Genomic DNA, 27,274 nt, shown 5'->3' on the forward strand with positions numbered 1-27,274 from the left:
CATGGCAACGCAGCAAACTTTACTTTTATTTCAGGCATATTTAAGGCTCTTGGCGTGATTAGATTAACCTAAAAGTTGGCACACACATCAGAGTTGTCGGCTGTTAAGTGTGCACAAAAAGGTCAGATATAGGCGTGTCTCTTAAGTGGCTCACTAGTGCCCCTGTTTGTCTAAAATGTGGGGTTTCTTTTAGCTACAGTCCCCAAATGGCTCAGTAACAACATTAAATAGCCCACTGATATTTACCCACTTGATGCCCTTGCCCACCGTGCATCGTTTTCTCGGACGCACCGTGTAGCGGTAAAAAAACGTGCGAGGGCCCGCCATTGCTGCTTGCAGCTATATTTTTTATTAGGGCCCGAGCACCGAGGAGCAGGCCAGAATGGCCTGCACCGAATGGTGCGAAGCCCTATTGTTTTTGCTCGGATTTATTATTTTTTTTTTTTTTTTTTTTATTTTTTTTTTACGTTTCAGGGCAATTTGGGGGCCTTAACATACTCAAAAACTCTTGAAAATTGGCAGAGATGTCAGAGTCGTCGGCCATTAGGACCCGGCAAAGGCTGGAATTCGGGCGTGGTAAGGGAGCTCTGTAGCGCCCCCTGTAATGCAAAAACAAACATTGGGGCACAGATCGGGCAAAAATTTACACACATGTACGAGAGTTGGTACGCATATAGATCTCATCGACCCGAACAACTTTCACCCTCTAACATTTAAGCTCCGCCCAACAGGAAGTCGGCTATTTTGGATTGTTTAAAAAATGCATGCCTTGAACTTTTAAATACTCCTCCTAGAGGATGCATGCGATTGACACCAAACGTGGTAAACTTGATGTCGAGACATTGTACTTGCTAAATTGCGAAGGGATTTTTGATATCTCGAACGGTTCTGCCATGGCGAGGCAACGAATTTATGGCGAATTCAGAGAAACAGGAAGTGTCTAATATCTAAGGCAAAAAATATCTTATTGTGATGCCATGCAGGGTGTTTGTTCGTCTGAAGATTCCGATCGCATCGATGTGCCTATTGTGACTCCCGGGTATAGCGCCACCACCAGGCGCCAGGAAGTGTGTCAGTCACAAAGCTGGATTTTTTTGACAGTTCCATGCGATGTTCTTTTAAATACTCCTTCTAGGATTTTCATGCGATTGACACAAGAAGTGGTCAACATGATGCCGAGACATTGTAGATGATAAATTGCGAAGGGATTTTTGATATCTCGAACGCTGTTCCCATGGCAACCTGTCAAACTTTACTTTCATTTTAAAGGCATATTTAAGCCTTACAGTTCCATGCGATGTTCTTTTAAATACTCCTTCTAGGATTTTCATGCGATTGACACCAAAAGTGGTCAACATGATGCGGAGACATTGTAGATGATAAATTGCGAAGGGATTTTTGATATGTTGAACGCTGTTCCCATGGCAACGCGTCAAACTTTACTTTCATTTTAAAGGCATATTTAAGCCTTTCAGTTGACGCCGATGTTCTTTTAAATACTCCTTCTAGAATATTCATGCGATTAACAACAAAGTGGTCAACATGATGCTGAGGCATAGTAGATGATAAATTGTGAAGGGATTTTTGATATCTCAAACGCTGTTCCCATGGCAACGTGTCAAACTTTACTTTCATTTTAAAGGCATATTTAAGCCTTACAGTTGCATGCAGTGAACTTTTATATACTCCTTCTAGAATAATCATGCAATTGACACCAAAAGTGTTCAACATGAAGCCGAGATATTGTAGATGATAAATTGCAAAGGGATTTTTGATATCTCAAACGCTGTTCCCATGGCAACGCGTCAAACTTTACTTTCATTTTAAAGGCATATTTAAGCCTTTCAGTTGACGCCAATGTTCTTTTAAATACTCCTTCTAGAATATTCATGCGATTGACACCAGAAGTGGTCAACATGATGCCGAGACATTGTAGATGATACATTGCGAAGGGATTTTTTATATCTCGAACGCTGTTCCCATGGCAACGCCCCAAACTTTACTTTTATTTCAGGCATATTTAGGACTCTTGGCGTGCTTAGATTAACCTAAACGTTGGCACACACATCAGAGTTGTCGGCTGTTCAGAGTGGACAAATAGGTCAGACAAAAGCGTGTCTCTTAAGTGGCTCACTAGCGCCCCCGTTTGTCTAAAATGTGGGGTTTCTTTTACCTACAGTCCCCAAATGGCTCAGTAACAACATTAAATAGCCCACTGATGTTTACCCACTTGATGCCCTTGCCCACCGTGCATCGTTTTCTCGGACGCATCATGTAGCGGTAAAAAAACGTGCGAGGGCCCGCCATTGCTGCTTGCAGCTATATTTTTTAGGGCCCGAGCACCGAGGAGCAGGCCAGAATGGCCTGCACCGTAGGTGCGAAGCCCTATTGTTTTTGCTCGGATTATTATTTTTATTTTTTTATTTTTTTTTATTTTTTTTAACACTTTTGGACTTTTTGGGGGCCTTAACATACTCGAAAACTCTTGAAATTTGGCACAGATGTCAGAGTCGTCCGTCATCGCAGAAATCCAAAGGCTGGAACACGGGCGTGGCACGGGGGCTCTATAGCGCCCCCTGTAATGCAAAAAAAAACATTGATGCACAGATCGAGCAAAAATTTACGCACATGTACGAGAGTTGGTACGCATATAGATCTCATCGACCCGAACAACTTTCGCCCTCTAACATTTAAGCTCCGCCCAACAGGAAGTCGGCTATTTTGGATTGTTTAAAAAATGCATTCGTTGAACTTTTAAATACTCCTCCTAGTGGATTCATGGGATTGACACCAAACGTGGTGATCATGATGTCGAGACATTGTACTTGCTAAATTGCGAAGGGATTTTTGATATCTCGAACGGTTCTGCCATGGCGAGGCGACAAAGTTGTGGTGAAATCAGAGAAACAGGAAGTGTTTAATATGTAAGGTAAAAAATGTCTTATTGTGATGCCATGCGGGGTGTTTGTTCGTCTGAAGATTCCGATTGCATCGATATGCCTATTGTGACTCCCGGGTATAGCGCCACCACCAGGCGCCAGGAAGTGTGTCAGTCATGAACTTTTAAATACTTCTCCTAGGGAATTCATACGATTGACACCAAACGTGGTGAACATGATGCTGAGACATTGGACTTGCTAAATTGCGAAGGGATTTTTGATATCTCAAACGGTGTTGCCATGACGAGGCGACAAATTTATGGCGAATTCAATAAAACAGGAAGTGTCTAATATCTAAAGCAAAAAATGTCTTATTGGGATGAAACGCAGTGTGTATGTTCGGCCAAGGATTCCGATCGCATCGATGTGCCTATTTTGAGTCTCGGGTATAGCGCCACCAACAGGCACCAGGAAGTGTGGCAGTCACAAAAGGTGAATTTCTTGACAGTTGCATATGGTGAACTTTTAAATACTCCTCCTAGGATTTTCATGCGATTGACACCAAAAGCGGTCAACACGATGCTGAGACATTGTAGATGATAAATTGCGAAGGGATTTTTGATATCTCGAACGCTGTTTCCATGGCAACACGTCAAACTTTACTTTCATTTTCAGGCATATTTAAGCTCTTGGCGTGCACTTTGGGTGCCTTAACATGCTCGCAAAACAACGGAAATTTGGCACAGATGTCAAAGTCACGTGCCACTAGGCTCATGCAAAGGCTGGAATATGGGCGTGGCAAGGGAGCTCTGTAGCGCCCCCTGTAATGCAAAAAAATAACATTGATGCACAGATCGGGCAAAAATGTACGCACATGTACGGGAGTTGGTACGCATATAGATCTCATCGACCCGAACAACTTTCGCACTCTAAGATTTAAGCTCCGCCCAACAGGAAGTCGGCTATTTTGGATCGTTTAAAAAATGAATGCGTTGAACTTTTAAATACTCCTCCTAGTGGATTCATGGGATTGACACCAAACGTGGTGAACATGATGTCGAGACATTGCACTTGCTAAATTGCGAAGGGATTTTTGATATCTCGAACGGTTCTGCCATGGCGAAGCGACAAATTTATGGCGAAATCAGAGAAACAGGAAGTGTCTAATATCTAAGGCAAAAAATATCTTATTGCGATGCCAAGCGGGGTGTTTGTTCGCCTGAAGATTCCGATCGCATCGATGTGCCTATTGTGCGTCTCGGGTATAGCGCCACCACGAGGCGCCAGGAAGTTTGTCAGTCACAAAGGTGGATTTTTTTGACAGTTCCATCCGATGTTCTTTTAAATACTCCTTCTAGGATATTCATGCGGTTCACACCAAAAGTGGTCAACAGGATGCTGAGACATTGTAGATGATAAATTGCGAAGGGATTTTTGATATCTCAAACGCTGTTCCCATGGCAACGCTTCAGAGTTTACTTTCATTTTAAAGGCATTTTTAAGCCTTTCAGTTGACGTCGATGTTCTTTTAAATACTCCTTCTAGAATATTCATGCGATTGACTCCAGAAGTGGTCTACATGATGCCGAGACATTGTAGATGATAAATTGCGAAGGGATTTTTGATATCTCGAACGCTGTTCCCATGGCAACGCGTCAAACTTTACTTTCATTTTAAAGGCTTATTTAAGCCTTTAAGTTCACGCCGATGTTCTTTTAAATACTCCTTCTAGAATATTCATGAGATTGACACCAGAAGTGGTCAACATGATGCGGAGACATAGTAGATGATAAATTGCGAAGGGATTTTTGATATCCCGAACGCTGTTCCCATGGCAACGCCGCAAACTTTACTTTTATTTCTGGCATATTTAAGGCTCTTGACGTGCACACAAAGTTGGCACACACATCAAAGTTGTCTGCTGTTAAGTGTGCACAAAAAGGTCAGACATAGGCATGTCTCTAAAGTGGCTCACTTGTGCCCCTGTTTGTCTAAAATGTGGGGTTTCTTTTAACTACAGTCCCCAAATGGCTCAGTAACAACATTAAATAGTCCACTGATATTTACCCACTTGATGCCCTTGCCCACCGTGCATCGTTTTCTCGGACGCACCGTGTAGCGGTAAAAAAACGTGCGAGGGCCCGCCATTGCTGCTTGCAGCTATATTTATTATTATTATTTTTTTTTTATTTTTTATTTTTTTTATTTTTTTTAACACTTTTGGACTTTTTGGGGGCCTTAACATACTCGAAAACTCTTGAAAATTGGCACAGACGTCAGAGTCGTCCGTCATCGCAGAAATCCAAAGGCTGGAACACGGGCGTGGCACGGGGGCTCTATAGCGCCCCCTGTAATGCAAAAAAAAACTTTGATGCACAGATCGGACAAAAATGAGCGCACATGTACGAGAATTGGTACGCATATAGATCTCATCGACCCGAACAACTTTCGCCCTCTAACATTTAAGCTCCGCCCAACAGGAAGTCGGCTATTTTGGATTGTTTAAACAATGCATGCGTTGAACTTTTAAATACTCCTCCTAGTGGATTCATGGGATTGACACCAAATGTGGTGATCATGATGCCGGGACATTGTACTGTTTAAATTGCGAAGGGATTTTTGATATCTCGAACGGTTCTGTCATGGCGAGGCGAGGAATTTATGGCGAATTCAGAGAAACAGGAAGTGTCTAATATCTAAGGCAAAAAATATCTTATTGTGATGCCATGCGGGGTTTTTGTTCATCTGAAGATTCCGATCGCATTGATGTGCCTATTGTGACTCCCGGGTATAGCGCCACCACCAGGCGCCAGGAAGTGCGTCAGTCACAAAGCTGGATTTTTTTTGACAGTTCCATGTTATGTTCTTTTAAATACTCCTTCTAGAAAAATCATGCAATTGACACCAAAAGTGGTCAACATGAAGCCGAGAGATTGTAGATGATAAATTGCGAAGGGATTTTTGATATCTCAAACGCTGTTCCCATGGCAACGCGTCAAATTTTACTTTCATTTTAAAGGCATATTTAAGCCTTTCAGTTGACGCCGATGTTCCTTTAAATACTCCATCTAGGATATTCATGCGATTGACACCAAAAGTGGTCAACATGATGCTGAGGCATAGTAGATGATAAATTGCAAAGGGATTTTTGATATCTCAAACGCTGTTCCCATGGCAACGCGTCAAATTATACTTTCATTTTAAAGGCATATTTAAGCCTTTCAGTTGACGCCAATGTTCCTTTAAATACTCCTTCTAGGATATACATGCGATTGACACTAAAAGTGGTCAACATGATGCCAAGACATTGTAGATGATAAATTGCGAAGGGATTTTTGATATCTCGAACGCTGTTCCCATGGCAACCTGTCAAACTTTACTTTCATTTTTAAGGCATATTTAAACCTTACAGCTGCATGCGGTAAACTTTTAAATACTCCTCCTGGGGAAATAATGTGATTGACTCCAGAAGTGGTCAACATAATGCTGAGACATTGTAGATGATAAATTGCAAAGGGATTTTTGATATCTCGAATGCTGTTCCCATGGCAACGTGTCAAACTTTACTTTCATTTTAAAGGCATATTTAAGCCTTTCAGTTGCATCAATGTTCCTTTAAATACTCCTTCTAGAATAATCATGCAATTGACACCAAAAGTGGTCACCATGATGCTGAGGCATAGTAGATGATAAATTGCAAAGGGATTTTTGATATCTCGAACGCTGTTCCCATGGCAACGCCGCAAACTTTACTTTTATTTCAGGCATATTTAAGGCTCTTGACGTGCTTAGATTAACCTTAAAGTTGGCACACACATCAGAGTTGTCGGCTGTTAAGTGTGCACAAAAAGGTCAGACATAGGCGTGTCTCTTAAGTGGCTCACTAGTGCCCCTGTTTGTCTAAAATGTGGGGTTTCTTTTACCTACAGTCCCCAAATGGGTCAGTAACAACATTAAATAGCCCACTGATATTTACCCACTTGATGCCCTTGCCCACCGTGCATCGTTTTCTCGGACGCACCGTGTAGCGGTAAAAAAACGTGCGAGGGCCCGCCATTGCTGCTTGCAGCTATATTTATTAGGGCTCGAGCACCGAGGAGCAGGCCAGAATGGCCTGCACCGAAAGGTGCGAAGCCCTATTGGTTTTGTTAGAATTTATTATTAGGGCTCGAGCACCGAGGAGCAGGCCAGAATGGCCTGCACCGAAAGGTGCGAAGCCCTATTGGTTTTGTTAGAATTTATTATTAGGGCCCGAGCACCGAGGAGCAGGCCAGAATGGCCTGCACCGAATGGTGCGAAGCCCTATTGTTTTTGCTCGGATTATTATTTTTTTTTTTTTTTTTTTTATTTTTATTTTTATTTTTTTTAACACTTTTGGCCATTTTGGGTGCCTAAACATACTCGAAAACTCTTGCAATTTGGCACACACGTAAAAGTCGTCCGTCATTGCGACCGGGCAAAGGCTGGAACACGGGCGTGGCACGGGGGCTCTGTAGCGCCCCCTGTAATGCAAAAACAAACATTGTTGCGCAGTTCGGGCAAACATGTACGCACATGTACGAGAGTTGGTACGCATATAGATCTCATCGACCCGAACAACTTTCGCCCTCTAACATTTAAGCTCCGCCCAACAGGAAGTCGGCTATTTTGGATTGTTTAAAAAATGCATGCGTTGAACTTTTAAATACTCCTCCTAGAGGATGCATGCGATTGACACCAAACGTGGTGAACATGATGTCGAGACATTGGACTTGCTAAATTGCGAAGGGATTTTTGATATCTTGAACGGTGTTGCCATGGCGAGGCGACAAATTTATGGCGACATCAGAGAAACAGGAAGTGTCTAATATCAAAGGCAAAAAATGTCTTATTGTGATGACACGCGGTGTGTTTGTTCGTCTGAAGATTCCGATCGCATCGATGTGCCTATTGTGACTCCCGGGTATAGCGCCACCACCAGGCGCCAGGAAGTGTGTCAGTCACAAAGGTGGATTTTTTTTGACAGTTCCATGCGATGTTCTTTTAAATACTCCTCCTACAATGTTTATGCGATTGACACCAAAAGTGGTCAACATGATGCCAAGACATTGTAGATGATAAATTGCGAAGGGATTTTTGATATCTCGAACGCTGTTCCCATGGCAACCTGTCAAACTTTACTTTCATTTTTAAGGAATATTTAAACCTTACAGCTGCATGCGGTAAACTTTTAAATACTCCTCCTGGAGAAATAATGTGATTGACTCCAGAAGTGGTCAACATAATGCTGAGACATTGTAGATGATAAATTGCGAAGGGATTTTTGATATCTCGAACGCTGTTCCCATGGCAACGCGTCAGATTTTACTTTCATTTTAAAGGCATATTTAAGCCTTTCAGTTGACGCCAATGTTCTTTTAAATACTCCTTCTAGAATATTCATGCGATTAACACCAGAAGTGGTCAACATGATGCTGAGGCATAGTAGATGATAAATTGTGAAGGGATTTTTGATATCTCAAACGCTGTTCCCATGGCAACGTGTCAAACTTTACGTTCATTTTAAAGGCATATTTAAGCCTTACAGTTGCATGCAGTGAACTTTTATATACTCCTTCTAGAATAATCATGCAATTGACACCAAAAGTGTTCAACATGAAGCCGAGATATTGTAGATGATAAATTGCGAAGGGATTTTTGATATCTCAAACGCTGTTCCCATGGCAACGCGTCAAATTTACTTTCATTTTAAAGGCATATTTAAGCCTTTCAGTTGACGCCGATATTCCTTTAAATACTCCTTCTAGAATATTCATGCGATTGACTCCAGAAGTGGTGTACATGATGCCGAGACATTGTAGATGAAAAATTGCGAAGGGATTTTTTATATCTCAAACGCTGTTCCCATGGCAACGCATCAAACTTTGCTTTCATTTTCCAGCATATTTAAGGCTGACAGTTACATGCTGTGAACCTTTAAATACTCCTCGTATGGGATTCATGCGATTGACACCAGAAGTGGTCAACATGATGCTGAGACATTGTAGATGATAAATTGTGAAGGAATTTTTGACATCTCGAACGCTGTTCCCATGGCAACGCGTCAAATGTTACTTTAATTTCAGGCATGTTTAAGGCTCTTGGCGTGCTTAGTTGAACTTTAAATTTGGCACACACATCAGAGTTTTCGGCTGTTAAGTGTTGACAAAAACGTCAGATAAAGGCGTGTCTATTTAGTGGCTGACTAGCGCCCCCGTTTGTCTAAAATATGGTGTTTCTTTTACCTACTGTACCTAAATGGGTCAGTAGCAACATGAAATAGTCCACTCATATTTACCCACTTGATGCCCTTGCCCACCGTGCATCGTTTTCTCGGAGGCACCGTGTAGCGGTAAAAAAACGTGCGAGGGCCCGCCATTGCTGCTTGCAGCTATATTTTTTTTTTTTTTTGTTTTTATTTTTTTTATTTTTATTTTTTTTAACACTTTTGGACTTTTTGGGGGCCTTAACATACTCGAAAACTCTTGAAATTTGGCACAGACGTCAGAGTCGTCCGTCATCGCAGAAATCCAAAGGCTGGAACACGGGCGTGGCACGGGGGCTCTGTAGCGCCCCCTGTAATGCAAAAAAAAACATTGATGCACAGATCGGGCAAAAATGTACGCAAATGTACGAGAATTGGTACGCTTATAGATCTCATCGACTCGAACAACTTTCGCCCTCTAACATTTAAGCTCCGCCCAACAGGAAGTCGGCTATTTTGGACTGTTTAAAAAATGCATGTGTTGAACTTTTAAATACTCCTCCTAGGGGATTCATGCGAATGACACCAAATGTGGTGATCATGATGTCGAGACATTGTACTTGCTAAATTGCGAAGGGATTTTTGATATCTCGAACGGTTCTGCCATGGCGAGGCGACAAAGTTGTGGCAAAATCAGAGAAACAGGAAGTGTTTAATATCTAAGGTAAAAAATGTCTTATTGTGATGCCATGAGGGGTGTTTGTTCGTCTGAAGATTCCGATCGCATCGATGTGCCTATTGTGACTCCCGGGTATAGCGCCACCACCAGGCGCCAGGAAGTGTGTAAGTCATGAACTTTTAAATACTTCTCCTAGGGAATTCATACGATTGACACCAAACGTGGTGAACATGATGCTGAGACATTGGACTTGCTAAATTGCGAAGGGATTTTTGATATCTCAAACGGTGTTGCCATGGCGAGGCGACAAATTTATGGCGAATTCAATGAAACAGGAAGTGTCTAATATCTAAAGCAAAAAATGTCTTATTGGGATGAAACGCAGTGTGTATGTTCGGCCAAGGATTCCGATCCCATCGATCTGCCTATTTTGAGTCTCGGGTATAGCGCCACCAACAGGCACCAGGAAGTGTGGCAGTCACAAAAGGTGGATTTCTTGACAGTTGCATGTGGTGAACTTTTAAATACTCCTCCTAGGATTTTCATGCGATTGACACCAAAAGTGGTCAACATGATGCTGAGACATTGTAGATGATAAATTGCGAAGGGATTTTTGATATCTCTAACGCTGTTCCCATGGCAACACGTCAAACTTTACTTTCATTTTCAGGCATATTTAAGCTCTTGGCGTGCACTTTGGGTGCCTTAACATGCTCGAAAACACCGGGAATTTGGCACAGATGTAAAAGTCACGTGCCACTAGGCTCATGCAAAGGCTGGAATATGGGCGTGGCAAGGGAGCTCTGTAGCGCCTCCTGTAATGCAAAAACAAACATTGGGGCACAGATCGAGCAAACATGTACGCACATGTACGAGAGTTGGTATGCATATAGATCTCATCGACCCAAACAACTTTTGCACTCAAACATTTTAGCTCCGCCCAACAGGAAGTCGGCTATTTTGGATTGTTTCAAAAATGCATGCGGTGAACTTTTAAATACTCCTCATAGAGGATTCATGCGAATGACACCTAACGTGGTGAACATGATGCCGAGACCTTGTAGATGATAAATTGCGAAGGGATTTTTGATATCTCGAACGGATCTGCCATGGTGAGGCGACAAATTTATGGCGAATTCAGAGAAACAGGAAGTGTCTAATATCTAAGGCAAAAAATGTCTTATTGTGATGACACGCGGGGTGTTTGTTCATCTGAAGATTCCGATCGCAGCGATGTGCCTATTGTGACTCCCGGGAATAGCGCCACCACCAGGCGCCAGGAAGTGTGTAGGTCACAAAGGTGAATTTTTTTGTCAGTTCCATGCGATGTTCTTTTAAATACTCCTTCTAGGATTTTCATGCGATTGAGACGAGAAGTGGTCAACATGATGCCGAGACATTGTAGATGATAAATTGCGAAGGGATTTTTGATATCTCAAACGCCGTTCCAATGGCAATGCTGCAAACTTCACTTTTATTTCAGGCATATTTAAGGCTCTTGACTCGTTTAGATTAACATTAATGTTGACACACACATCAGAGTTTTCGGCTGTTAAGTGTGCACAAAAAGGTCAGACATAGGCGTGTCTCTTAAGTGGCTCACTAGCGCCCCCCTTTTGTCTAAAGTCTGGGGTTTCTTTTAGCTACAGTCCCCAAATGGCTCAGTAACAACATTAAATAGCCCACTGATATTTACCCACTTGATGCCCTTGCCCACCGTGCATCGTTTTCTCGGACGCACCGTGTAGCGGTAAAAAAAACGTGCGAGGGCCCGCCATTGCTGCTTGCAGCTATATTTTTTTTTTTTTTGTTTTTATTTTTTTTATTTTTATTTTTTTTAACACTTTTGGACTTTTTGGGGGCCTTAACATACTCGAAAACTCTTGAAATTTGGCACAGACGTCAGAGTCGTCCGTCATCGCAGAAATCCAAAGGCTGGAACACGGGCGTGGCACGGGGGCTCTGTAGCGCCCCCTGTAATGCAAAAAAAAACATTGATGCACAGATCGGGCAAAAATGTACGCACATGTACGAGAATTGGTACGCTTATAGATCTCATCGACTCGAACAACTTTCGCCCTCTAACATTTAAGCTCCGCCCAACAGGAAGTCGGCTATTTTGGACTGTTTAAAAAATGCATGTGTTGAACTTTTAAATACTCCTCCTAGGGGATTCATGCGAATGACACCAAATGTGGTGATCATGATGTCGAGACATTGTACTTGCTAAATTGCGAAGGGATTTTTGATATCTCGAACGGTTCTGCCATGGCGAGGCGACAAAGTTGTGGCAAAATCAGAGAAACAGGAAGTGTTTAATATCTAAGGTAAAAAATGTCTTATTGTGATGCCATGAGGGGTGTTTGTTCGTCTGAAGATTCCGATCGCATCGATGTGCCTATTGTGACTCCCGGGTATAGCGCCACCACCAGGCGCCAGGAAGTGTGTAAGTCATGAACTTTTAAATACTTCTCCTAGGGAATTCATACGATTGACACCAAACGTGGTGAACATGATGCTGAGACATTGGACTTGCTAAATTGCGAAGGGATTTTTGATATCTCAAACGGTGTTGCCATGACGAGGCGACAAATTTATGGCGAATTCAATGAAACAGGAAGTGTCTAATATCTAAAGCAAAAAATGTCTTATTGGGATGAAACGCAGTGTGTATGTTCGGCCAAGGATTCCGATCGCATCGATGTGCCTATTTTGAGTCTCGGGTATAGCGCCACCAACAGGCACCAGGAAGTGTGGCAGTCACAAAAGGTGGATTTCTTGACAGTTGCATATGGTGAACTTTTAAATACTCCTCCTAGGATTTTCATGCGATTGACACCAAAAGCGGTCAACACGATGCAGAGACATTGTAGATGATAAATTGCGAAGGGATTTTTGATATCTCGAACGCTGTTCCCATGGCAACACGTCAAACTTTACTTTAATTTTCAGGCATATTTAAGCTCTTGGCGTGCACTTTGGGTGCCTTAACATGCTCGAAAACAACGGAAATTTGGCACAGATGTCAAAGTCACGTGCCACTAGGCTCATGCAAAGGCTGGAATATGGGCGTGGCAAGGGAGCTCTGTAGCGCCCCCTGTAATGCAAAAAAATAACATTGATGCACAGATCGGGCAAAAATGTACGCACATGTACGGGAGTTGGTACGCATATAGATCTCATCGACCCGAACAACTTTCGCACTTTAAGATTTAAGCTCCGCCCAACAGGAAGTCGGCTATTTTGGATTGTTTAAAAAATGAATGCGTTGAACTTTTAAATACTCCTCCTAGTGGATTCATGGGATTGACACCAAACGTGGTGAACATGATGTCGAGACATTGGACTTGCTAAATTGCGAAGGGATTTTTGATATCTCGAACGGTTCTGCCATGGCGAGCCGACAAATTTATGGCGACATCAGAGAAACAGGAAGTGTCTAATATCTAAGGCAAAAAATATCTTATTGTGATGCCATGCGGGGTGTTTGTTCCTCTGAAGATTCCGATCGCATCGATGTGCCTATTGTGACTCCCGGGTATAGCGCCACCACCAGGCGCCAGGAAGTGTGTCAGTCACAAAGCTGGATTTTTTTGACAGTTCCATGCGATGTTCTTTTAAATACTCCTTCTAGGATTTTCATGCGATTGACACAAGAAGTGGTCAACATGATGCCAAGACATTGTAGATGATAAATTGCGAAGGGATTTTTGATATCTCGAACGCTGTTTCCATGGCAACCTGTCAAACTTTACTTTCATTTTAAAGGCATATTTAAGCCTTACAGTTCCATGCGATGCTCTTTTATATACTCCTTCTAGGATTTTCATGCGATTGACTCCAGAAGTTGTCAACATGATGCTGAGACATTGTAGATGATAAATTGCGAAGGGATATTTGATAATTTTTTTTTTTTTTTTTTTTTTTTTTAACACTTTTGGCCCTTTTGGGTGCCTAAACATACTCGAAAACTCTTGCAATTTGGCACACACGTCAAAGTCGTCCGTCATTGCGACCTGGCAAAGGCTGGAACACGGGCGTGGCACGGGGGCTCTGTAGCGCCCCCTGTAATGCAAAAACAAACATTGTTGCGCAGATCGGGCAAACATGTACGCACATGTACGAGAGTTGGTACGCATATAGATCTCATCGACCCGAACAACTTTCGCCCTCTAACATTTAAGCTCCGCCCAACAGGAAGTCGGCTATTTTGGATTGTTTAAAAAATGCAAGCGTTGAACTTTTAAATACTCCTCCTAGAGGATGCATGCGATTGACACCAAACGTGGTGAACATGATGTCGAGACATTGGACTTGCTAAATTGCGAAGGGATTTTTGATATCTCGAACGGTGTTGCCATGGCGAGGCGACAAATTTATGGCGACATCAGAGAAACAGGAAGTGTCTAATATCAAAGGCAAAAAATGTCTTATTGTGATGACACGCGGTGTGTTTGTTCGTCTGAAGATTCCGATCGCATCGATGTGCCTATTGTGACTCCCGGGTATAGCGCCACCACCAGGCGCCAGGAAGTGTGTCAGTCACAAAGGTGGATTTTTTTGACAGTTCCATGCGATGTTCTTTTAAATACTCCTCCTACAATGTTTATGCGATTGACACCAAAAGTGGTCAACATGATGCCAAGACATTGTAGATGATAAATTGCGAAGGGATTTTTGATATCTCGAACGCTGTTCCCATGGCAACCTGTCAAACTTTACTTTCATTTTTAAGGCATATTTAAACCTTACAGCTGCATGTGGTAAACTTTTAAATACTCCTCCTGGGGAAATAATGTGATTGACTCCAGAAGTGGTCAACATAATGCTGAGACATTGTAGATGATAAATTGTGAAGGGATTTTTGATATCTCAAACGCTGTTCACATGGCAACGCATCAAACTTTACTTTCATTTTAAAGGCTTATTTAAGCCTTTAAATTCACGCCGATGTTCTTTTAAATACTCCTTCTAGAATATTCATGCGATTGACACCAGAAGTGGTCAACATGATGCGGAGACATAGTAGATGATAAATTGCAAAGGGATTTTTGATATCTCAAACGCTGTTCCCATGGCAACGCGTCAAACTTTACTTTCATTTTAAAGGCTTATTTAAGCCTTTAAGTTGACGCCGATGTTCTTTTAAATACTCCTTCTAGAATATTCATGAGATTGACACCAGAAGTGGTCAACATGATGTCGAGACATTGTAGATGATAAATTGCGAAGGGATTTTTGATATCTCGAACGCTGTTCCCATGACAACGCGTCAAATTTTACTTTCATTTTAAAGGTTTAATTAAGCCTTTAAGTTCACGCCGATGTTCTTTTAAATACTCCTTCTAGAATATTCATGCGATTGACACCAGAAGTGGTCAACATGATGCCAAGACATTGTAGATGATAAATTGTGAAGGGATTTTTGATATCTCGAACGCTGTTCCCATGGCAACGCGTCAAACTTTACTTTCATTTTAAAGGCTTATTTAAGCCTTTAAGTTGACGCCGATTTTCTTTTAAATACTCCTTCTAGAATAATCATGCAATTGACACCAAAAGTGGTCAACATGATGCCGAGACATTGTAGATGATAAATTGTGAACGGATTTTTGATATCTTGAACGCTGTTCCCATGGCAACGCCACAAACTTTACTTTTATTTCAGGCATATTTAGGACTCTTGGCGTGCTTAGATTAACCTAAACGTTGGCACACACATCAGAGTTGTCGGCTGTTCAGAGTGGACAAATAGGTCAGGCAAAGGCGTGTCTCTTTAGTGGCTCACTAGCGCCCCCATTTGTCTAAAATGTGGCGTTTTTCTTTTACCTACAGTCCCCAAATGGCTCAGTAACAACATTAAATAGCCCACTGATGTTTACCCACTTGATGCCCTTGCCCACCGGGCATCGTTTTCTCGGACGCATCGTGTAGCGGTAAAAAAACGTGCGAGGGCCCGCCATTGCTGCTTGCAGCTATATTTATTATTTTTTTTTTTTTTTTTTTTTTTTTTTTTTAACACTTTTGGACTTTTTGGGGGCCTTAACATACTCGAAAACTCTTGAAAATTGGCACAGACGTCAGAGTCGTCCGTCATCGCAGAAATCCAAAGGCTGGAACACGGGCGTGGCACAGGGGCTCTGTAGCGCCCCCTGTAATGCAAAAAAAAACATTGATGCACAGATCGGGCAAAAATGTACGCACATGTACGAGACTTGGTACGCTTATAGACCTCATGGACCCGAACAACTTTTGCCCTCTAACATTTAAGCTCCGCCCAACAGGAAGTCGGCTATTTTGGATTGTTTAAAAAAATGCATGCGTTGAACTTTTATATACTCCTCCCAGGGGATTCATGCGATTGACACCAAACGTGGTGAACATGATGTCGAGACATTGGACTTGCTAAATTGCGAAGGGATTTTTGATATCTCGAACGGTTCTGCCATGGCGAGGCGACAAAGTTGTGGCGAAATCAGAGAAACAGGAAGTGTCTAATATCTAGGGCAAAAAATGTCTTATTGTGATGCCATGCGGGGTGTTTGTTCGTCTGAAGATTCTGATCGCATCGATGTGCCTATTGTGACTCCCGGGTATAGCGCCACCACCAGGCGCCAGGAAGTGTGTTAGTCACAAAGCTGGATTTTTTTGACAGTTCCATGCAATGTTCTTTTAAATACTCCTTCTAGGATTTTCATGAGATTGACACCAGAAGTGGTCAACATGATGCCGAGACATTGTAGATGATAAATTGCGAAGGGATTTTTGATATCTCTAACGCTGTTCCCATGGCAACGCGTCAAACTTTACTTTCATTTTAAAGGCATATTTAAGCCTTTCTGTTGCATGCAGGAAACTTTTAAATACTCCTTCTAGGATTTTCATGAGATTGACACCAGAAGTGGTCAACATGATGCCAAGACATTGTAGATGATAAATTGCGAAGGGATTTTTGATATCTCGAACGCTGTTCCCATGGCAACGCGTCAAACTTTACTTTCATTTTAAAGGCATATTTAAGCCTTTCAGTTGACGCCAATGTTCTTTTAAATACTCCTTCTAGAATATTCATGAGATTGACACCAGAAGTGGTCAACATGATGCCGAGACATTGTAGATGATAAATTGCGAAGGGATTTTTGATATCTCAAACGCTGTTCCCATGGCAACGCGTCAAACTTTACTTTCATTTTAAAGGCTTATTTAAGCCTTTAAGTTGACGCCGATGTTCTTTTAAATACTCCTTCTAGAATATTCATGAGATTGACACCAGAAGTGGTCAACATGATGCCGAGACATAGTAGATGATAAATTGCGAAGGGATTTTTGATATCTCGAACGCTGTTCCCATGGCAACGCCCCAAACGTACATTTATTTCAGGCATATTTAGGACTCTTGGCGTGCTTAGATTAACCTAAAAGTTGGCACTCACATCAGAGTTGTCGGCTGTTAAGTGTGCACAAACAGGTCACACATAGGCGTGTCTCTTAAGTGGCTCACTAGCGCCCCCGTTTGTCTAAAGTGTGGGGTTTCTTTTACCTACAGTCCCCAAATGTCTCAGTAACAACATTAAATGGCACACTGATATTTACCCACTCGATGCCCTTGCCCACCGTGCATCGTTTTCTCGGACGCACCGTGTAGCGGTAAAAAAACGTGCGAGGGCCCGCCATTGCTGCTTGCAGCTATATTTTTTTTTTTTTTTTTTTTTTTTTTTTTTTTTTTAACACTTTTGGACTTTTTGGGGGCCTTAACATACTCGAAAACTCTTGAAATTTGGCACAGATGTCAGAGTCGTCCGTCATCGCAGAAATCCAAAGGCTGGAACACGGGCGTGGCACGGGGGCTCTATAGCGCCCCCTGTAATGCAAAAAAAAACATTGATGCACAGATCGGGCAAAAATTTACGCACATGTACGAGAGTTGGTACGCATATAGATCTCATCGACCCGAACAACTTTCGCCCTCTAACATTTAAGCTCCGCCCAACAGGAAGTCGGCTATTTTGGATTGTTTAAAAAATGCATTCGTTGAACTTTTAAATACTCCTCCTAGTGGATTCATGGGATTGACACCAAACGTGGTGATCATGATGTCGAGACATTGTACTTGCTAAATTGCGAAGGGATTTTTGATATCTCGAACGGTTCTGCCATGGTGAAGCGACAAAGTTGTGGCGAAATCAGAGAAACAGGAAGTGTCTAATATCTAAGGTAAAAAATGTCTTATTGTAATGCCATGCGGGGCGTTTGTTCGTCTGAAGATTCCGATCGCATCAATGTGCCTATTGTGACTCCCGGGTATAGCGCCACCACCAGGCGCCAGGAAGTGTGTCAGTCATGAACTTTTAAATACTTCTCCTAGGGAATTCATACGATTGACACCAAACGTGGTGAACATGATGCTGAGACATTGGACTTGCTAAATTGCGAAGGGATTTTTGATATCTCGAACGATGTTGCCATGGCGAGGCGACAAATCTAAGGCGAATTCAGATTAACAGGAAGTGTTTAATATCTAAAGCAAAAAATGTCTTATTGGGATGAAACGCAGTGTGTATGTTCGGCCAAAGATTCCGATCGCATCGATGTGCCTATTTTGAGTCTCGAGTATAACGCCACCAACAGGCACCAGGAAGTGTGGCAGTCACAAAAGGTGGATTTCTTGACAGTTGCATGTGGTGAACTTTTAAATACTCCTCCTAGGATTTTCTTGCGATTGACACCAAAAGTGGTCAACATGATGCTGAGACATTGTAGATGATAAATTGTGAAGGGATTTTTGATATCTTGAACGCTGTTCCCATGGCAACACGTCAAACTTTACTTTCATTTTCAGGCATATTTAAGCTCTTGGCGTGCACTTTGGGTGCCTTAACATGCTCGAAAACAACGGACATTTGGCACAGATGTCAAAGTCACGTGCCACTAGGCTCATGCAAAGGCTGGAATATGGGCGTGGCAAGGGAGCTCTGTAGCGCCCCCTGTAATGCAAAAACAAACATTGGGGCACAGATCAAGCAAACATGTACGCACATGTACGAGAGTTGGTACGCATATAGATCGCATCGACCCAAACAACTTTCACCCTCAAACATTTTAGCTCCGCCCAACAGGAAGTCAGCTATTTTGGATTGTTTCAAAAATGCATGCGGTGAACTTTTAAATACTCCTCATAGAGGATTCATGCGAATGACACCTAACGTGGTGAACATGATGCCGAGACCTTGTAGATGATAAATTGCGAAGGGATTTTTGATATCTCGAACGGTTCTGCCATGGTGAGGCGACAAATTTATGGCGAATTCAGAGAAACAGGAAGTGTCTAATATCTAAGGCAAAAAATGTCTTATTGTGATGACACGCGGGTTGTTTGTTCATCTGAAGATTCCGATCGCAGCGATGTGCCTATTGTGACTCCCGGGAATAGCGCCACCACCAGGCGCCAGGAAGTGTGTAGGTCACAAAGGTGAATTTTTTTGTCAGTTCCATGCGATGTTCTTTTAAATACTCCTTCTAGGATTTTCATGCGATTGAGACGAGAAGTGGTCAACATGATGCCGAGACATTGTAGATGATAAATTGCGAAGGGATTTTTGATATCTCAAACGCCGTTCCAATGGCAATGCTGCAAACTTCACTTTTATTTCAGGCATATTTAAGGCTCTTGACTCGTTTAGATTAACATTAAAGTTGACACACACATCAGAGTTTTCGGCTGTTAAGTGTGCACAAAAAGGTCAGACATAGGCGTGTCTCTTAGGTGGCTCACTAGCGCCCCCTTTTGTCTAAAGTCTGGGGTTTCTTTTAGCTACAGTCCCCAAATGGCTCAGTAACAACATTAAATAGCCCACTGATATTAACCCACTTGATGCCCTTGCCCACCGTGCATCGTTTTCTCGGACGCACCGTGTAGCGGTAAAAAAAACGTGCGAGGGCCCGCCATTGCTGCTTGCAGCTATATTCACTCTTGCTTTTTCTGGCAATGTACTATTAAGCAACTCTGTGAAGATTGTAATGATTTTAATGTGCTTTTTATTTGCCCATTAAGTTTCCTAAATACCATCTCAGGAGGCTAGTTACTCATCCTCTCCTTCTCACTCATGAGTATAAGAGCATAAAGACAGAGATGTTTTAATGGAGTCTCTTTAAAATTAAAATTTAAAGAAAGCCCATGTGTACAATTGCCCATGTGTACTGTACAACCAGTGCAATTCATTATTTTCACTGGAATTCTACTGTTTTAACTTAAAAAATAAATAAATGTGCTACACACTGCCATAAAATAACTGTTTATGGCTGTATGGTTTCATAAAAAACTTCTTGGTAAACAGAAAGTCAATCAACTTTACTTTCGTATGATTCGTATTTTCGTATCACTTTGTCAGTGACGCATGTATCATTTGTATTTTGCACCGGCGCACAGCGGGTTTTTCCCTCCACAGACGCACGTCGGCCAACTAGGGAATGAACTTGCGCTCCCTGGGCGGTTCAGCGCAAAAAAGAAGGCGTGTGGCAGCGCGAACCATCCCTGATGATATTTTGCAGTTTCAAAAAACAATTGCGCCACTGACCAGAAAAAAAAACGTTTAAAGTCAGTGGCGCGTTGCGCGTTGTTCATTATGCTATTTTAAGGGCGCATGCTTGACCATAATGTATAGCGTGCACAACGCGCATACACTTTGCATCTAATCTACACAGATGCAACAGTTATTGTTGCAAATCATAAATTGTTACACTTAAAAATATTAAAACACGAGATAAGGGGAATCATAGTGGTGAGCATTGTGGTGATAGTTTTTATTTATTGTGTGGCTGCGTTAAAAAATTCGTTAAAAAATATTTAAATAACGATTAAAATATACATATATAAAGTTTGTTGTGTGGCTGTATTAAGTTTATTTTATGTAAATAATAATTTAAATGTTTTCATAAGAAACCTTAATGTATATGAACTTGATTTGTAAGAGTACTTTGGGGTTGGACCTTGCTTGCGTTTCTTGGGTCCGATTTCAAAGCCCCCAAACCCTTTCAGCGGTGAGGGTGGACGCACCGATGTCCTCTGCTGGCGTCAGGTCATGTGTAGGCAGATCCACCTCCCGTTACACGGTGTGCCCGATTTATGCTGGCAAGCTTGGGATTCCCCCGTCTCCTGACATCATTGTAGCGCTTGGCGCAATGACGGGGATGCCAGCTGATGAGACTGTGGCTATTTCCTCTCACGCCTGTTTAACCTACACTGATTTGGGCGGGTTTCTCCTATCCCCATACAAAACAACTTCTCTGTCTTTGACTGCTCTTACAAGAACGTCGGTCTCCTCGGCTGTGAACCGCTCCTGGCGTGCGCCTGGTAAATCTGTCATAATAATAGCAACCCGCCATGGAACTTGCGCCCTTGCGTTTAAAGGGAATGTTGGATGACGTTCTGATTGGTTTATTTGACGTTACGCCCAAACCACACCTATGAATAATGAACCTACTTCAGACCAACCCCTTATTGATTTACGCCCGGCGCAAGAGTTATTTCTCCCGCCGGGAAAATAGCAACAGCGCCCAAGATCCGCTCACAAACTTACTTGCGCGTTGCGCTTCGCACTTGCGTTTCAGATCGTTAAAATAGGGCCCAAAATGTTCAAGCGGCACACTAGACGCGGTACACGCGAATTTGCCGCCTCAAACACGGCTGGTGTGAACCCACGGTAAGGCTAAAATAGTTTTAATAAATGTAAACCATATTTAAAAACCATGAAGTCACACTCTCTCACTATCTCAAAGTATTGAAGTACCCTTGTTTACCGATAGGTGCCACCCAAGCACAAATGCGAAACTCCGCTTATGTCTGTATTGTGACGTATTTTTGAGTAAAACGAAATATCACATGAGGAAAATAGTGGGTGTGGCTTGTGGTTTCCACTGTGAATTAATTGGATATAGAACAGTAGGGATTTGAAAATAAAGCTTGCAGCAGACTGACAGTTGAGGGGTTGGGGTTAAAGGAATATTCCATTTTCTTAAAAGAAAAATCCAGATAATTTACTCACCACAATGTCATCCAAAATGTTGATGTCTTTCTTTGTTCAGTCGAGATGAAATTATGTTTTTTGAGGAAAACATTGCAGGATTTTTCTCATTTTAATGGACTTTAATAGACACCAACAATTAACACTTAATTCAACACTTAACATTTTTTTTCAACGGAGTTTCAAAGGACTAAAAACGATCCCAAACGAGGCAAAAGGGTCTTATCTAGCAAAACGATTGTCATTTTTGACAAGAAAAATAACAAATATACACTTTTAAAGCACAACTTTTCGTTTAGGTCCGGTCCAGCGCGACCTAACGTAAATGCGTAGTGACGTAGGGAGGTCACGTGTTACAAATATAAAACTCACGTTTGCTGACTATTTTAAACAATAAACTGACACAAAGACATTAATTAGTATCAGTTGACATACAACAACGTAGGAACGGTCCTCTTTCACTACATTTGTAAACACTGGGGCGGAGTTTCGCGTTCGTCCTCTGTGACCTCTTGACGTCATGACGTATTGCGTCGGGTCACGCTTGTGCATGACGACCGGATTTAAACGAGAAGTTGTGCTTTAAAAGTGGATATTTGTTATTTTTATTGTCAAAAATGAAAATCGTTTTGCTAGATAAGACCCTTATGCTTCGTTTGCATGGGCGGAAATCCCGGGGGGGTCGGGGGGGACAGGACCCCCCCTATCTAAGGGTTGTCCCCCCTAAAATATCATTAAAATATGTGTATTGAAAATAATTTAATGATTTATAACACTTAAAATAGTTGTGTACGAAGTGAAACAATACAAATGCAAACGGAGCAACAACAAAAAAACGTTTTAAACATTTTGATTCCCCCTCCCTTGCCTCACAGTGGTTTGGTCCACTGCCCGCGCCCCTTTTACCTCACCACCGACACACAGTCCGGTGGTAGAGAAGTGTACGGAGCCGACGCGAATACAACGTTTCCCATCACTTATCAGTTTATCCTCATATGTTTTAAAACTGGACTATTTTGACATATAAACATGAACACATTTCGTTTTCTGAGAACAGAAACAGATAAACGATCAAGAAAACATTTTATGTATTCATGCAGAGGTGAAAGTAACAAATTACATTTACTCACCTTGGTGTAACTGAGGTTTTTTTGTGTACTTTTACTTTGAGTAGTTTTTAAAATCTGTACTTTACTTTTACTTAAGTATGTTTAAAGTATTGAAGACTACTTCGCAACATGTTAAATCATATCCGTTACTGAGTAAAAATAAATAAAAAAGTAAGGTGATAAAGACGCGCCACGGATGATTGATTGATGGGCGGGGGAACGCGCAAAAAGAACCATGGAGAGGGACGAGACAGGCGCGGGCTAATGCAGACCCTCAATTCAATTCTTATGAAAGAAACCCCTGGCCATTGACGCAAAGCGATTGTTTCATTCAGGTAGGGTTCATGCTCTTGAGTACGGAGTTTGAGAATTGCCGACCGGGTTTTAACCGCTAATTTGCACGACGCGTTTTTAATACATGCGCATTATCTTCCGAGGTCTAGCAGCTTCGCGTCAAGTCAAACAACTTAAGAACGTCCTCGAGAATGCGCATGTCATTAGACATTGCAGAGAGAGAGAGAGAGAGAGAGCGAGAGAGAGAGATTGAAAGACATCAGGTACACAGGTCTGGGAAACTAGAATAAAATAAACGTATAAAGGATGTATAGTGTATAGCCATGGCACTCATCTCATTATATGTTCATTTATGTATATAGTTTAATAACTTAATGTATGTTACCAGCAATACATCAATTACAACCTTACTATAATGATTGTATTTACTAGCTGCTGACCTCATATTATTTTTGCTTCAAAAGTGCATAACTCACCTGTAAAAATCGTTAAATAATTCCATAAATGTTTCTTAGTTATAAAAAAGCTTTTTATTTTATTAACTTTTTGTTATTGCACTTTAATTGTAAAGATGTTAACAATTAAAAACATAGTTTGAGATGTATATATCCTTCCTTTTTGAACTATACTAGAAACCTCTCCCCGCTGTAAAAAAGTAGCTTTAAAATGACTTACTTTTTACTTGAGTAGATTTTTAGACCAGTAACTTTACTTTTACTTAAGTAAAATATTATTAAAGTAACTTTACTTTTACTTAAGTAGAATATTTTATTACTCTTTTCACCTCTGCATTCATGTGTATTAAAATTAAATTTGCATCCGTTCATAGAGAAAGAGAAACGTTTTCTATCTGTACACATTTCCTTTGCCCGTATTATTGGTGTCCCCTTCAAAAATTGTTCTTGAAAAATTTTATGTTTATTGTCCCCCCCAACATTTAGATGAAATTTTCGCCCCTGCTCGTTTGGGATCGTTTAGAGTCCTTTGAAACTCCGTTGAAAAAAAATGTTAAGTGTTGAGTTAAGTGTTAAGTGGTGGTGTCCATTAAAGTCCATTTAAATGAGAAAAATCCTGCAATGTTTTCCTCAAAAAACATTATTTCTTCTCGACTGATCAAAGAAAGACATCAACATTTTGGATGACATGGTGGTGAGTAAATTATCTGGATTTTTCTTTTAAGAAAATGGAATATTCCTTTAATGGATGCTCCACCCAAGCCAATGTCATCAGAAAAGGATCGCCACAAAAGGGAAGTACATTTTCAGGTTATGATTCAAGTTAATAAGGGCACAAAAATAAAAATATTATGATCCAGAAGGATATTTTATTATTATGAACACTGCAATATTCCTTTACAAAATTAGTATTGGCAGTTTCATAAGGATTTTAATATCTGAACTGGTTTCACAAAATATTCTTTGTAGTGGAAAATTGTCTTTTTGTAAAGAAATATTGCTGCAGAATATTGAAATTAAGAAAGTGCATGATATATTGTTTGCGATAATATTGTTGTTATTGCTTTAACGATGTGCAAAATGATATTATCGAATGTATCTTGCTTTTCAAAAACCAGCCTCAGTGCCCACAAATTCAATTTGCATGTGTTTTTATAGTGCGTGATGCAGCAGCACATTTGATTGCGGCGTGTGAATTGCTTATAAAAATCAACTTCATATTAATTTTTAATACTTTAGCGATTGCGCTCTTTGCAATTTCTGTCACGACCGGAGGACGTGCATGGGCCAGCCGTGCTTTTTTCTCATGTCTGTCACGAGCGGGGATGCGTGTGAACACACACACGCACAGAAAGCAGCAGTGACATGTAAAAAGAAGTTTCATTTTCTGACTTACTCTATATGTTATTTTTGTTTAGTACTGTTTGCTTGAATGCTTATCATAAAGACATTTCTGTTTGATTAATAACACCAACATTAACCTTAATCATATTAATATGTTTTAGGAAGTAGCTAGAACAAAAGATTTTCACAAACGTATTTTTGAAAGATCCAAAATATGATCTGTTATTATTAGCGGAAAAAAATCATAGGTGTTATCCATATATATATTTTTTTTACAATATCGCACACCCCTAATAGAGAGACAGACAAAGGGGGAGAGAGAGAGAGGGTGTATGTGTGTTTATGCAGGACACCTTCTCCAGTAGCTGTCGAAGCTGTCTGCTCTTGGCGTCCCTGGAGCAGAGGTTTTGTTCGGGTGCAACCACAGTGCAGATGCAGCGCCCGTCTGCATCCTGTGCTGAACTGTACACCTGCCATCCCTCCTTTGGACCGATCGTCTGCAGAGACACAAACACTTTAATATCTGCAGGGGTGCAAAAATAAATAAATGGTCTTTGAAAACATTTTAAAGGCCACAAATGACAAAAGTGTGTTTTTAAACAATTATAATAATAATAATAGACAGCAAATGTTGCTTATGGGGTGGTTTCTGAGACAGGGATTATCTTAAGACAGGACTAGACCTTAGTTTAATTAAGAAACATAACTAGTTTTAACAAACATGCCTTACTAAAAACATTACTTGTGTGCATTTTGAGGCAAAACAAAGGGCAGTGATGTATATTAAGATATGTCAGTGCAAGTTGTTTTCAGTTTGGACAGCTCTTACATTTATTTAAGTCTAGGACTACTCCCTGTCCGGGAAACCGCGCCATAAACTTATTTTCCATATCTGAGAGGAACTTGTTGAATACATATATATACAACTTTAAATTTTTCCCTTTTTTCTCTCTCTCTCTAAACAGGTTGTATCTCTCTTTGTAAGCTTAAAGTAAATTTGTATAGCACTTCTCATGTAATTGGCTGCCTAAGACAAAGCACTTTGTTGTTATCCTCACTTTTGTAAGTCGCTTTGCATAAAAGCATCTGCTAAATGCCTAAATGTAAATGTTTATGTTAATTTTTAATGCCTTTATATACATTTATCTAAAAGTGTTTTGTGTGTGCTGAAACACCGTGGGAACTGATGTACATGCTGTTGCATTGTTCTGTGCGTGAAGTTTCCTTATATTTACAAAACACAATAACTCATCGTAACTCTGTTGAGAGAACATCTGTGCTTAAAATGTGTGTGCTATCTTGGACATTAGTGGTTATTGCTAAATGGCTTTAGTACTGTATGAAAAAAAGTCATACATTGTAACTTTAGCAAATACATTTGTTAATATTGTATGAACATTATGGCTTCTTGAGTGCATTCGCAACACTTAAAGCAACTGGAAATACAAAATAACTATCAATACATTGCATCAAATTACTAGAAATGGGAAGGGAAGAGTTTTTAAATTGTCATTTTAAACTAATAAAACATGAACTTATCCTAGTCTAGGCCTGGCCCCACGGGGGGAGGGGGGTGCAGAGTGGGCCTGGCCCACCCAATCAGAGGCTTGGCCCACCCTGGCCCCACACCAAATAACAGCCAATCTTTTGGCCAAAAATGTGTAATGTTATACTATATTAATAAACATGAGAATAATTCTTAAGAAAAACAGCATGTCAGATAAAATTAAAATTTTAAGTTTGTAACAACTTTGTTTTAGTTGATGTAAATAGTTATTTTAAAAGAACTGCCCCTTTTCATTTTTAACAAAACATTACAAGAATAAACCCAATTCTTACAGTTCATGCTTCACTTAAGTAACAGATTTGTTTTAGTTGATGTAAATAGTTATTTTAAAAGAACTGCCCCTTTTATCAAATCTAAAGTTACTTAAAGGTGCAGTGTGTAATATTTAGAAGGATCTCTTGACAGAAATGCAAAATGATATACAAAACTATATTTTCAGGGGTGTATAAAGACTTTTTTATAATGAACCGTTGTGTTTTTATTACCTGAGAATGAGACGTTTTTATCTACATACACTGAGGGTCCCCTTACGTGGAAGTCGCAATTTTGTGCCACCATATTTCTACAGAAACCCTTAACGGACAAACGTTTTTTACTAAGTTGTCTCCGACGATGACATGTTTTTCCGGTGGCAGCTACCGTAGCTTCTCTATGCATTTCAAAAGCAAGGGGTGAGCAGTGGACTGAGCCGTTGGTTGCAATTC

At 41.0% G+C, this 27,274-nt stretch overlaps 1 protein-coding gene across 1 annotated transcript in view; it reads right to left on the minus strand.

Moving 5' to 3' along the window:
• The window catches only part of olfm3a (olfactomedin 3a), a 60,431-nt gene that overhangs the window by 25,450 nt on the left and 7,707 nt on the right, over positions 1 to 27,274 (minus strand). The window contains exon 2 of the mRNA XM_065258484.1: positions 25,357 to 25,500. Within this exon, the coding sequence (XP_065114556.1) occupies positions 25,357 to 25,500 (144 nt within the window). The remainder of the gene's footprint in view (positions 1 to 25,356; positions 25,501 to 27,274) is intronic.

The sequence above is a fragment of the Paramisgurnus dabryanus genome, chromosome 22 (genome assembly GCF_030506205.2).
Source record: "Paramisgurnus dabryanus chromosome 22, PD_genome_1.1, whole genome shotgun sequence".
In the NCBI taxonomy this organism is placed as follows: Eukaryota; Metazoa; Chordata; class Actinopteri; order Cypriniformes; family Cobitidae; genus Paramisgurnus; species Paramisgurnus dabryanus.